This window comes from Podarcis filfolensis, assembly GCF_964270895.1.
Source record: "Podarcis filfolensis genome assembly, chromosome: 9".
NCBI classification, from domain to species: domain Eukaryota; kingdom Metazoa; phylum Chordata; class Lepidosauria; order Squamata; family Lacertidae; genus Podarcis; species Podarcis filfolensis.
Window position 1 is genome coordinate 4,650,949 of NC_139610.1, and position 13,600 is coordinate 4,664,548.

General features: G+C 42.6%; 1 protein-coding gene across 6 annotated transcripts in view; it reads right to left on the reverse strand.

The window, feature by feature from the left end:
• Window positions 1-2,713: 2,713 nt before the first annotated feature.
• The window catches only part of JAKMIP1 (janus kinase and microtubule interacting protein 1), an 80,473-nt gene continuing 69,586 nt past the window's right edge, over window positions 2,714-13,600 (reverse strand). For 3 of the 6 annotated variants that reach the window (XM_083630283.1, XM_083630282.1, XM_083630280.1), the window contains 4 exons: window positions 12,518-12,721; window positions 6,931-6,996; window positions 4,870-4,914; window positions 2,714-3,046 (listed from right to left, as the gene is read on the reverse strand). In XM_083630283.1, the coding sequence (XP_083486409.1) occupies window positions 3,014-3,046; window positions 4,870-4,914; window positions 6,931-6,996; window positions 12,518-12,721 (348 nt within the window). In that variant the 3' untranslated portion in view covers window positions 2,714-3,013. Of the gene's footprint in view, window positions 3,047-4,869; window positions 4,946-6,930; window positions 6,997-12,517; window positions 12,722-13,408; window positions 13,484-13,600 lie in introns of those variants that run through there. The other 3 variants (XM_083630284.1, XM_083630281.1, XR_014551956.1) reach the window with 2 other exon arrangements.

The following is a 13,600-nucleotide window of genomic DNA, read 5'->3' on the forward strand; positions in this document are numbered from 1 at the left end:
TGTTTTAATTTGCATTGTAAACTGTTCTGGAATAAATACTTTATTTATTGATGTCTGATATTTACCGTATATCCTGCCTCTCCTCCATCACGGAACCCAAGTGCCATACATATGCTTTCCAGGCAGTCACCCATAAGATGAAGATCCGCACATACTTACCTTTAAAAATAATATAAAAAATTGCCTACCTGGTATGAAAGTTGTAGACATTGTGCAACAGGGGGATAGCCAGGTACTATTAAGGAAGGACTAGAAGAACCACTGTGCAGACTTGCATTAGGAACTCTGCCAGGGTGTTGTGTATAACTTTGTAAATAAAGTTAACATCATCTGCATGGAGCCTGAATTCAGCAGTCAAGATGCAACAGATAAAACAATAAGGGTCCCCCCTCTCCAAGGTTCATGGCTCAGCAGAGATCTGATTCCAAGTTGAAGTCCAGCCTGCATTCATCACAACTCAGTTTTGCCAATTCAGGTAGCAACCAATTGTTGCAAGAGGAAGAAGAAGAAGAGTTTGGACTTTCACTCCCCTTAAGGAGTCTCAAAGCGGCTAACAGTCTCCTTTCCCTTCCTCCCCCACAATAAACACTCTGTGAGGTGAGTGGGGCTGAGAGACTTCAGAGAAGTGTGACTGGCCCAAGGTCACCCAGCAGCTGCATGTGGAGGAGCAGGGAATCGAACCCGGTTCACCAGATTACGAGTCTACTGCTCTTAACCACTACACCATATAATAACAATACGATGGTTCAATCATATTGCAGGGTTGGTTTAAAAAATAATAATTCTAGAATAATGCTCCAAATCAGCTAAACATTTTTCTTCAACCTTTAGTCTAAGGTTCTTTTCTCTCATATACAGTGGTACCTCGGGTTACATACGCTTCAGGTTACATACGCTTCAGGTTACAGACTCCACTAACCCAGAAATAGTACCTTGGGTTAAGAACTTTGCTCCAGGATGAGAACAGAAATTGTGCTCCGGCGGCGCAGTGGCAGCGGGAGGCCCCATTAGCTAAAGTGGTGCTTCAGGTTAAGAACAGTTTCAGGTTAAGAACGGACCTCTGGAACGAATTAAGTACTTAACCCGAGGTACCACTGTATAATGCTTTTGTAACATATGTGCTTCCCAAGTTGCCCAATAACATTTTCTGCAGAGTATAGACTTATAGATTTTTAAGCAAAACCACACATTTTACTTGTGCTTGTAAACTGATTCCCAAAGCTGCAATTAAAACTTTTGAGGCTGATCTAATAAGCTTTATTCAAGGCTAATTTTTTCCCTTGTGAACAGCACTGCCAATGAGTTACTATTTCAGATTACTTCTCACAGCCCTTTTTGTGACAAGAATATGTTTCTTGGCAGATTTGTTATTGTACTATATCCACCACTGCATAGATAAATTCCATTTTCCATCTTTAATATCAAGTTGGCCAATCCTACTTTTCCCATGCAGGTCATGCTCAATTCAAAGTTTGCAGGTTGTTGGTTTAATAAGTTCATATTAATGACTTCCGTCTTTGGTGGTGGGGGATGGATATTTCAACAAGTTTTTTAAATAAAAAAAATCACTCCCCTCTCCCAACATCACATGAATTTAACCACTTTGAGATCATTTCTGACTTCGCATGATTGTTGCATGTTTTCTATATTTCTAGATTGGTATTATGAAAATATTTTTGCTTTTTTTAGGTTATTGCTTTCCCTTTAGCTAGCTTTGTACTTTTTAATGGCTAAGAAGATTTATCCTGTTCTTTGCAGTTCATCTTTAATTAGAGTTAAATCTATGTGTAACTAATTAAGCCAGATACAAAAAGCTATTTGAATTCATCCAAGAAATACTCCTAATATCCCATATGGCTATCTTTGCACAATCTTTTGTCAAGAAACATTCCCAATAAGAGATTATTTTATTTTTTTGCTATTTTAACTTTTCTTAAAGGTGAAGAAAGTGTATCTCTATTACCAATGCTGTAAAAATACATACATCACATTTTCTTCTGTGCCAAACATTGTGTGTCTTCATATTCTAACCCATCCTCATTTTTTTGTTTGACTAGAACTTTTTTAATATACTGTAAATGGTCAATATTGTAAATCCATATAAATGGGGTTTTTCCCTACCCTGGCAGCATTAAGGTGCTCTATTTAACATGTTGTGTTTCTTTGAATGTTTCTTTCAGTAATCATTCTTTCATCCTCAGTTTTTCTAGCTCCAAACTACACAACAGCTTAAACTTCAACTGATTGGTTTTTTCCTCTCATTTCATCATAGTAGGCTTGTCCAGAATTTTAGTTGTTAATACTCAACTTCCCCAGTCAAACACTTTCCAGAAACTAAATTTTGTTTCTGAGATCACGATAACCTCTTCGCAAGCATTTCAGTTTTCACAGAACTTCTAAGTTCTTCTTCTTCTAACACAGGAGTTGCCTCGATCCGCCTGGCCATTCTCTCCTCCTGGTGTCGTTTCTCCCTTTCTTGGTAACGTCCAGTCTTTGTAAGTTGGAGTTAGCTTTATCAAAGGGAAATCTGAGTTCTTTAATTCGTTCCGTTCTTGTAGTAGCTCTCACTCTAGATTGAACCAGCACCGCTTCTTTGCACTGAAAGCTCCAGTGCAGATGTCTTTATGTGAAACGAAGACTGTGCTTTTGAGATCATGCAACTGGGTACAAAAAGGTAGGTGACTAACAATAACACTCACAGAGGTAGACATAGTTCAGACTGCTGTCAATAATGGCCCCTGCATTTTTATTCATTGTTTTGTATATAAATATAATAAATAATAATAAATAATTTACTTGTCTCAAAAGTGCACTAAGTTTCTTAGTGTGTGCTGGCTTATATCAACTTATCAAATAATTCCAGTTTATAGCTATAATTTTATAAAATACCTAGAGGAACCCAAATAGCCCACAGCTTAACATATAAATACAAACAGTTGCAAACTGCATCAAGGAAAAATAAAGAGACTTTGACTTCGAACTGCTTGTACAGTTTTGAAATTTGCACACAAATTCATTGGTTCAATCCAAAGGCCCTTTTCGCACCCTAAGGAAGAGAGAGAATATAACAGATAGCAAGTAAGTTCATTGTTATGCACAATTAAAAAAAACTTTTAGGCTTCTTTCTTCTGATATATGTCCAAAGTTGACACTGCAATTTTTTTTCTTAGATATTTAAAAGTAATTAATTGGTAAGATCATCTAATTCAAAAACAAATAGATACAGGAATTCATCCTGCACCCTTTTTTGCAGTACTCCTGAGACAAGCAAGTTGGATTAGACTAGATGAACCTTTGGGGTTCCTTCCAACTTTACAATTCTATGACGTTTGAAAGCCAGCTATACAACCAAGAGTGCCACATATTACTGTTCAAAAGCAATTCCTCCTAATGTGCTACTGATCTTTAAAAAAGGCGGACAGGCTGGGGACTGATATGTGTCAAAATCCCAGCAAACTGCTTTCCAGTGTGTTGCTAATTAACAGCTACTAGCTATCAAACGCGGGGACGCGGGTGGCGCTGTGGGTAAAACCTCAGCGCCTAGGAGTTGCCGATCGCATGGTCAGCGGTTCGAATCCCCGCGGCGGGGTGCGCTCCCGTCGTTCGGTCCCAGTGCCTGCCAACCTAGCAGTTCGAAAGCACCCCGGGTGCAAGTAGATAAATAGGGACCGCTTACCAGCGGGAAGGTAAACGGCGTTCTGTGTGCTGCGCTGGCTCGCCAGATGCAGCTTGTCACGCTGGCCACGTGACCTGGAAGTGTCTGCGGACAGCGCTGGCTCCCGGCCTATAGAGTGAGATGAGCGCACAACCCTAGAGTCTGTCAAGACTGGCCCGTACGGGCAGGGGTACCTTTGTCTTTACCTTAGCTATCAAACACGGGACGCAGGTGGCGCTGTGGGTTAAACCACAGAGCTTAGGACTTGCCAATCAGAAGGTTGGCGGTTCGAATCCCCGTGACGGGGTGAGCTCCCGTTGCTCAGTCCCTGCTTCTGCCAACCTAGCAGTTCGAAAGCACGTCAAAGTGCAAGTAGATAAATAGGTACCGCTCCGGCGGGAACGTAAACGGCGTTTCCGTGCGCTGCTCTGGTTTGCCAGAAGCAGCTTAGTCATGCTGGCCACGGAAGCTGTACGCCGGCTCCTTCGGAAAATAAAGCGAGATGAGCGCTGCAACCCCAGAGTCGGCCACGACTGGACCTAATGGCCAGGGGTCCCTTTACCTTAGCTATGAAACACATACTATATAGTACTAATTGTGAGAATTACCTTGTGTAAGCTAAGCCACGACAAACACAGCACTGATTTCTTATCAATGTGGCAGCACACACATTACTTAAGAGGCAAATGCAGATCGGCATGGAGCCGTTAAAAAAATCTGGCACCATGTAGAAAGCTTTTTTGTGTTTGTGTGTTTGTATTTTTAAGAGCTGTCTCACTCTTGAGCAGGCTAGACTCTTATTATCCAGCAAAATTGTCTGGCTTCCCAGGGTTCCTTCACTTGACTCCTGCATCAGACTTTTGCCCCAGCAGAGATTCTTAGCTCACCTGCATGCTGAAGTAAAGGTGACCAGAGCTTGAACAAAGCTAAGCAAGACCCACAGGGGTTAAAAATACGAATCTCCTCTGAAAAGTAATTTTCTCCTATAAAAGGGTTCTCTCTTAAAGGAGTTACAAAGGGATACATGTTATGAACCAATTCAGTTGCGTTCTCAAACTTTTAGTACAGAATTTATGGATAGCATTGAAGATCTAGAGTCTGGTCATTTTTATTTCATATTTCAGCCTTTTATGGACATTCCCAAAAGGAGATCTTCAAAGATTAACAAAATCTAACAACAAATTAGCTTTGTAAAAGAAAATAATAATACCAACCATATATCCTCTCGCTGTAGATTCATCAAGACCACAGGATGAATGCTAATGAGAAAAACAGAAAAAGAAACAAAAACTATAAAGTAAGGTCAAAAAGAAAAGAAGAAAAAGAAGAAAAAAGATGTAAGATATGCAATATTGATTCAGCGGTATCAAACCTCAGATTGCTAGAACACTATTTTTAAAAATGCAGTGGGCCATACTATACTGCTTTTCATAATTTCCATATGTTTTCATGAATCAGGAGAAATGAATCCATTGATGACAATGTTAGCAATTTCCTAGCAACATTCACATTCCTAAATATTCAATGCTGGCAAATCCCACAGAATGGAACTAGATAAATCTGTCCATTCTAACACTGCAGTCTCTTAGGTGTGCCTTATGTGTGGGGGGTCTAAGACCTGTGTGTTGTTGCACCATCTTGCCCCATACAGAACGGCTTCTTTGTCCCATACAGAAGAGCTGCTTTGCAAAAAGCGTGCAATGCAAGTTCTAGTTCTTCCTGATCCACCTATTTTATCTATGACAGGATTGTTGATGTCCTACTTCTACCACATTACAGGTAACTCGCATTTATGCTCATTATATTTGCACAATTGCAGCTTTACATGGACCACCAAAAATAATTAAATGAATGTCACACATGTGGGGAAAGGAGGCGGGAGAGCGGGGGGAGGGAAATGGCCAGCAATCCCATCAGCTATTGAGAGAGTGGTTGGGCGTAATTGGAGAGTCGGTGGAGTGTGGGCAGAGAGTGGAGGAGGTAGCAGGGAGTTTTGGCGGTGGCTGGAGATAGATTGGAGGAGGCAGGAGAAAGTTGTGGAGGAGTTGGTTGGAGAGACTGCAGAATGGCCCCAAAATGCAGGGCCTCAGCATCAGCTACTGAAAAACCAAAGAAGCAGAGAGTGGTTCCCACGCTGGAAGAGAAGGAGGCTGTGCTGGACTGCTTGAGGGCTGGCGTGGGCGTCGTGGCATGCAAATATGGCCAGAATGAATCCAGCATCCATGCCATCAAGGTGTCTGAGAAGGAGATCTGTGGTGAAGGAGATCTGTAGTGCTGTGGCAGCAAGCAAAGGTGATCACCCACATGCCCGAAAAGGGAAGGACAATTATCTCCCTCCTGTCCTGTGTGCAGTATTGGCACTCCAGCAAAGAGGCCAAGGTGACTAGAGTAACAATTCTGGGCTGGTTCCACAAGTTATTCATTCCAGAGGTGAGATGTTCTCTCAACGAGAAACACCTGGAGTTTAAACCATGGGTAGGCAAACTAAGGCCTGTGGGGACAGATCTGGCCCAATCGCCTTCTAAATCCGGCCCACGGACGGTCCGGGAATCAGCATGTTTTTACATGAGTAGAATGTGTCCTTTTATTTAAAATGCATCTCTGGGTTATTTGTGGGGCATAGGAATTCGTTCATTCCGCCCCCCAAAAAATATAGTCCGGCCCCCCACAAGGTCTGAGGGACAGTGGACCGGCCTCCTGCTGCAAAAGTTGGCTGACCCCTGGTTTAGAGTGTTGCTGCTTGGGGACAATGTTCCTGGACACCCCTTTGCACACAGCAAAGAAGAGGCTGTCTCTCTCTCCCCTTCTCTCTCATCCAGCCTCTGGATCAAGGTATAATTTGCTGCTTCACCTGCTGCTTACACAAAGCTCACCTTCTTCTGAATGATTTGGGAAAACCCAGCCAGATGGGCAGGGTATAAATAATAAAATCATGATCGTTGTTATTAACATGATGGATACTGATCTTAACCTCCTCAACTCCCTCTTGTCCTCATATTATCCACTGAAACATCATCCAGCAAGGGAGAGAAGGAGGAAGACAAGTATGTGCAGCATTTTTAAACAGTTTTTTTAAAGTTGTTCTGGATTTACGTGATTTTGTGTATACGTGTGATAGCCAGGAACATAACCCTCACGTAAGATGCGAGTTACCTGGACTTAGAAGAATTCTAATGACAATGTGCATTTTTTCAAAATTGATTAAAATCTGAAGCTAAAAAGAAATACTGAGAAGTCCAGAATTTACAGTATTGATTGGTTTGAGAATAAACTACCTTTTCCTCAATTTCTTTGAGCTGCCGCTTCTGAAGTTCAATTTTCTCTTCTAGCTCTCGAATTCTCTGGAATAAACAGGGGTTAGGTAAAAGGTAAAAAGGTAAAAAGGCATTTCCTATAGGTAGTCAAACAATATCCATCTTTCACACACTCGAGAGCAGGGGCTGCTACCATGGTGCCCTAGATGTGCCTGGGCTCCAGTTCCCATCTGCCCCAGCCAGCAGGGCCAATGGCCAGGGATGATGGGACTTGGGAGCCCTGCAACATTTGGACGGGGCACCAGGTTGGCTATCCCTAAATCAGAGCAACCAACCACCTGAAAAGATTTGAGATCTGCTTCAAAGCTCTGTACTGGAATTCAAAAGATGAACACAAGAACCTTCTAAACCTAACACACTGGACCAAAACATGACACCTTTTCCCTGTTGCTCTTCCACTGAGGTTTGACCAAAGCGTAGGCAAAATCACAGCAGAAGCTTTTGAGGTCTTAGAAAAAAACATTTCAAAAAAGAAGCCACTCTAGAAACTGTGTAGTCGGTTAGTTCCTGGGTCCCATGGAGGCGAGAGGGAGGAGGAAGCCAGTGCAGACCTGAAGGCTAAGCAGAGCTCCCTATCATTCCCAAATAAAGCTGTTCATGTTTGAGTTTGCCTGAAGTGCCTGGAGTCTGTTTCTAAGGATGGCAGCTCAGTGGATTCCTGAAATCAACAGCTTTAGTAGAAGGAAAATTAAATGAAATAACCAAAGAATTTGGGATTATTCCAATCTGCCAAATTCAGAAGGTGATCTCTGCCACAGCTTCTTTTAATGTCCAGTCTCTTAAGCCATTTATATTTTCAACACTAGGGGAGTGGCCTAGATGGTAGTGCAGATTTTAGTGCCTCATAACAGTCTCAGGATGAAATAATATACCTGAAGAGGAGTAAACACCCTGACGTACTTAATGCGAGACCAAGTAGACGAAATTCTGCTCTCACTTGAGCCGAGTCAAGATCATCTGAAGAAATATGACAAAGTGATTGGAAGATTGGAGAGGCATTCCAGCGGGCCACCAGGGAATCAGCTGAAAGGCCATCAACATGGGATAAAACATCCCCTACCACTCTCTGGAAACCATTTGGATCCATTAAGCAGCAGAGGCAGACCATCCCAATCTGTCCCACCTCCCTGCAGAGGGGAAGGGTCGCGGAGAAGTCCAGTGTAAAAAGTTGAGCTAGGGGTTCTGCCCACCAATCTATTAATGTCTTAAATAATTCTATTGATAGACCATCTAGCCCTGGTGATTTGTCTGGTTTCAAACTATTAATTATCTCTTTAATTTCCTCCTCTTTTACCCTTGGTCACTCCTTTAGTTTATCTGGTTTGTTATCGTTGGTCTCCTTTCCATAAAATTTACTATGTTGATCATTAAATATGGATATGAAGTACCAAGACCACTTAGATTTTGCAAAAATAAGTCAATGCAGTGGGTCAAGGGGAGAGGGTCAAGGGACAGCAACAGGGTACCCAGGGGGCAGCAGTGCCCATGAAGTAGATAGAAGCCAGAAGCAAAAGGAACAAAGAAGGTTGCAACAGAAACTGCCCATGGAAATAGTCTAAAAAGTTAACACTCTGAGTCAAGAGGACAGATGCCTGTAGCGCAAAGGGAAGAGAAAACAGAAAAGAAAACGGCCCAGCTAAAGATTCTGTATGCTATATTGCAATAAAAAGGGACAATTTGCAAAGGTATGTTTTGCAGGTTCAGCAATCCCATTAACTCTATTTAAATTAAAGTTCAAGAAGAGCCTCTTAAAATCTGACTAAAATCTGAGTAGCAATCGTGGAATGTTCAGAACTATTTTGCGGAGTAAAAGCAAGGAAATAAAAAAAATTGTTTATGTGCTGGATGAACTTGTTGGGACTAAGAGCATGTGAAGATGTGAGGAAAGTTATATCAACCATAAAGTCAAGGGATCGACTGGAAGTGTGCTGGTCCAGGATCCCAGGGTTTAACAACTGATTGGCTATTCCCTGTTTCCCCCCCCTTGTTTCTAGAGTTGAATGTGATCAAAAAGGGGGGCGGTGGCAACAACTAACAGATTGTAAGACCCAACTGGAAGCACTGCAAGGATGTTGTGCAGGTTTGGGTACCGAAGGGGGTGTGAGAGGCTGTCTTGAGTGTAGGACAGTAGCTGAAAGTCTGTTTAGAAGGATAACTTCCATTTGACAAGATCCTATAGAAATAATCCCCAAGAGTTCCATGAAATGGAGCTACAGCAAAGGCCACTGTCTGACAATGAGGAGATCCGATCATCACCACAGAGACAACCAAAGGAGGAAGAACCATAGAGACCTGGTGAGCTGGAATCTCCACCATCATCCTAATGAACCAGGAGTGGTTGGGAAGTGAGGCCACCACAGCAGATGGACTTTTAAATCTGAAACAGATCCCAAAGGGGGAAGGGATAATACTGGAGCTAAAATGAAACAGGGCAATGTATTAATTCCTGTGAAGATGAGTGGAAGGAGAAAGCCAGTGTGTACCTGGAGGCCACAGAGTAAGCAGGGCTCCCTTTCTATTATACTTAAATAAAGGTGTTCATGTTTGAGTTTACCTACAGTGGTTGGAGTCTGTTTCTAAGCTTCTTGCCTTCATTTTGTTGCATAGCATATCCAAATGTAAGTTCATTACTTTTGGAGCTACAACAGTTTCCCAAAAAGTAGTCCAACCGATTCATATGTGCGGTGCAGTGATATGTGACCTTGACAAGGACCTTCAATGTCACTTTTGAGGGTGGCGTCTACCCACAATTTTACATCCTGTAAAATTGATCTGGCATGGGCACCATTTAGCTGATTGGCACCATTAATTTATTTTGCTGAAGCACTTTCTGGATGTTGTCCGAACTACTATAATACAAAACTGGAGGTTTATCAAGCAGCTTAGTAGCTCTTGTGACTCACGTAATTCTTATTGGATTTACTTTCATTAACAAATCCATGAAAACAATGTGGTAATTTTAGCACAAGGCAGGTTCAAAAGGACTCCCTAAGCTGCTTATAAACTCAGCTTGAAAACCTTTGAAAGGTTCAGTATGATTTACAAGATATGCCTAAGGAAGAGCTCTTTCAAACAACCTCATCCTGCAACTAAACACATGGTCTGGAATACGAAAAGTCAGCATCGCAAGAATGAGAAATATCTTGCAGCTCACAACGGTAAGGAATTCTGCTTTCAAAACAATTGAAGTGGTGCCACTGTTAATGAAAATGCTGAAAGGTGCATAGACAAAAAGGCACGTTTATTTGTTATATAAATGTTATATAATGAAACTGTGAATTAAGATTGAGGTTAGAAATCAAAGATGTTGAACTGCTAGGTTTTGCAAACTGGCTGTTCGTCACAGTCCAGAGAGTTGACAGACTGGCTTCTTTCATACACAGCAAGCCTCTCTCTCTCTCTCTCTCTCTCTCTCTCTCTCTCTCTCTCTCTCGGTCACATTTAGCACAGCTATTGAAACTTTCCTAAGTTTTACCATGATGGAGGAAGTCGCAGATGTTATTTGCATGTCTGCCCCATCCAAAGAGGGGGGTGTGTGTCTAATTTTTAAAACAAAAGGGATTTATGGATTAGGGAAACGGAGCCCTTTCTCTTTCCTTCCATTACTACACTGTGCTCTGTCGCTTGAAACACCTTTCTCCAGGCCCAGCTCTGATATCAGAAGTGACTCAGGCTAGACAGAAAGGTGCCTAAATGGAAACAACGGCCTAAGGGGACGCCAGGTGGAAAAGGGGGGGCTTTAGCTCACCCTTTTGTTGTCACAATTATACTGTCTCTCCTTTGAGACATGAGTGGAGCAGATATGGGAACAAGCAATGTGTCTGTTGTTGCCACATCTCATTCAGAGAGAGGGAGGGAGGAAGGAATAGAACCTCTATTAGTGAGTTGCAGTAAAAACGTTCCAAGTTAGTTGTGCAATGTCTGTTACCTATATTTAGAACGCTCTCTTACCTAGAAGCAAGCAGCCCTCAAACGTCCTGTACTTTCTCCAGTTTTAAACACACCTCACAGAGGCTTGATTATGGAATATCATAGCCCTTTTGTATTCCAACAGCGAATAAGGGCAGGAAATAATTTGACCTCTGTAAGAATACTGATATATGCAGAATTCATCATGCAAAAGGCGGGACTGGATGAATCCCAAGACGGAATTAAAATTGCCGGAAGAAATATCAACAACCTTAGATATGCAGATGACGCAATTTTGATGGCAGAAAGTGAGGAGGAATTAAAGAACCTCTTAATGAGGGTGAAAGAGGAGAGTGCAAAATATGGTCTGAAGCTCAACATCAAAAAAACGAAGATCATGGCCACTGGTCCCATCACCTCCTGGCAAATAGAAGGGGAAGAAATGGAGGCAGTGAGAGATTTTACTTTCTTGGCCTCCATGATCACTGCAGATGGTGACAGCAGTCATGAAATTAAAAGACGCCTGCTTCTTGGGAGAAAAGCAATGACAAACCTAGACAGCATCTTAAAAAGTAGAGACATCACCTTGCCGACAAAGGTCCGTATAGTTAAAGCTATGGTTTTCCCATTAGTGATGTATGGAAGTGAGAGCTGGGCCATAAAGAAGGCTGATCGCCGAAGAATTGATGCTTTTGAATTCTGGTGCTGGAGGAGACTCTTGAAAGTCCCATGGACCGCAAGAAGACCAAACCTATCCATTCTTAAGGAAATCAGCGCTGAGTGCTCACTGGAAGGACAGATCCTGAAGCTGAGACTCCAATACTTTGGCCACCTCATGAGAAGAGAAGACTCTCTGGAAAAGACCCTGATGTTGGGAAAGATGGAGGACACCAGGAGAAGGGAACAACAGAGGACGAGATGGTGGGACAGTGTTCTCGAAGCTACTAACATGAGTTTGACCAAACTGCAGGAGGCAGTGGAAGGCAGGAGTGCCTGGCAAGCTCTGGTCCATGAAGAGTCGGACATGACTAAACGACTAAACAACAACAAGAATGCTGCCTGTGGCCCCACGAGCTTTTTATTTCATTGACTTGCAGTCTGAAATCTCCTCCCTTCCTTTTCACCATGCACTACCTTCCATCCTCCAGTCAATCGTACCTGGTGAAATTTTTGCCATTTATAGCTGTCAGATCACGTGGTAATCACAGACAGATCTTAGCCAATCTCTTCCGCTGGAGAATGGTTAGGTATGTTATTTCACTAATCAGACAGGTATCTAAAGTGCAGAGCTTTTTCAGATAGTTTTCAAACTATGGATTGGCTAAAAACACTGCAGAGCCAACACTTCTTGTGTCTTCTCCCTCTGGTTTATCAATACCGCACTACAGCCATTAACACCCAGGACAGATTTGGACTTTGCAGGTTCCGAGAATGGAGCTTTGTGCTTGCACACGGAGCATGTTTTAAACTGGGACATGGGAACCACTTTTCCAGCAATACAGCATGCACAACTTAAAGATCCCCAACTGAAACTGGATTTTTGAGGGAAATGTTAGAACGTGGCAGGGTGAAATAAAAGTGGCAGAATAGTTCCAAAGTGGTGGTAGTCAAAGGAGGGACATGGAAAGTTTTAGGTTACCTGCTGTGCTTGCTGCAGCAACTCCATGCGCTCATGTAGAATCTGGCAGTCAAATTCACGGCTTTGCCTCAGTATCTGTCTCCGCACCTTTTCCACGGCAGCACACAAGTCCTCCCTCTGGGCTTCATTCAGGGATTCGCTCACTCTCTTCCCTGGCTCCTGCTGCAGAGCATTGTAGAGGGTGGCTTCCAGCTCCTGGATTTTCTAATGCAATGCAAATGACATTCAAGAGAGACTCATGTTTGAACACAGGGAGCCACACAAGACGGTAACGACAGAAAGGCAAGAGAAGCAAAGCTTGCAGGGCATAAGGGCACAATTCAGCAGCAGAGAAGCAGCTCCCACATGAGGTAAACAAGCAGAAAATGTCTTGTGTGAAGGGCTCACATGGTGCAGCACTATATCATAATGCTATTATTCAAATTTATGATGTGTCTGCACTTTGCATACTGTGTACAATTCTGGTTGCCTCACATCAAAAAGGAAATTGCAGAGCTTGAAAAGTTTTAGAAAAAGGCAACCAAAATTATTAATGGGCTGAAAGAACTCTAATAGGAGGAAAGGTTACAACATTTGGGGCTTTTAGCTTAGAAAAAAGGCAAACAGAATGATGGCAGCATGATACAGGCATACAAAATTACAGTGTGTGGAGACACTGGATAGAGAAAAGTGTTTCTTCCTCTCTCATAATAAGAGAATCCAAGGCTGAAAGTTGGATGGTTCAGAGTCAACAAACACAGTAGTTCTTCACATAGTACTTAGTTGAACTATGGCATTCCCTACCACCAGCTGCAGGAACGGCCACCAACCTAGGTAGCTTTAAAAAGGGGTGACACCCTTTTATGGAGGATGAGGCTACCAAGTCAGGGTGTCTGTGTAATACCTTCATACCTGGGAATCACAAGTGGTTGTGCTGCTGTGCTCAGGTCCTGCTTTGAGAGCCTCCTATGGGCATCTGGTTGGCTACTGTAAGAACAAGATGTTGGACTACATGGACCTTTGGTCAGAACCCACAGGGATTTTCTTGTATTGTTATCATCACATTCCTTCATAAATGATCACCAAGATCATGGACTAGAAGCC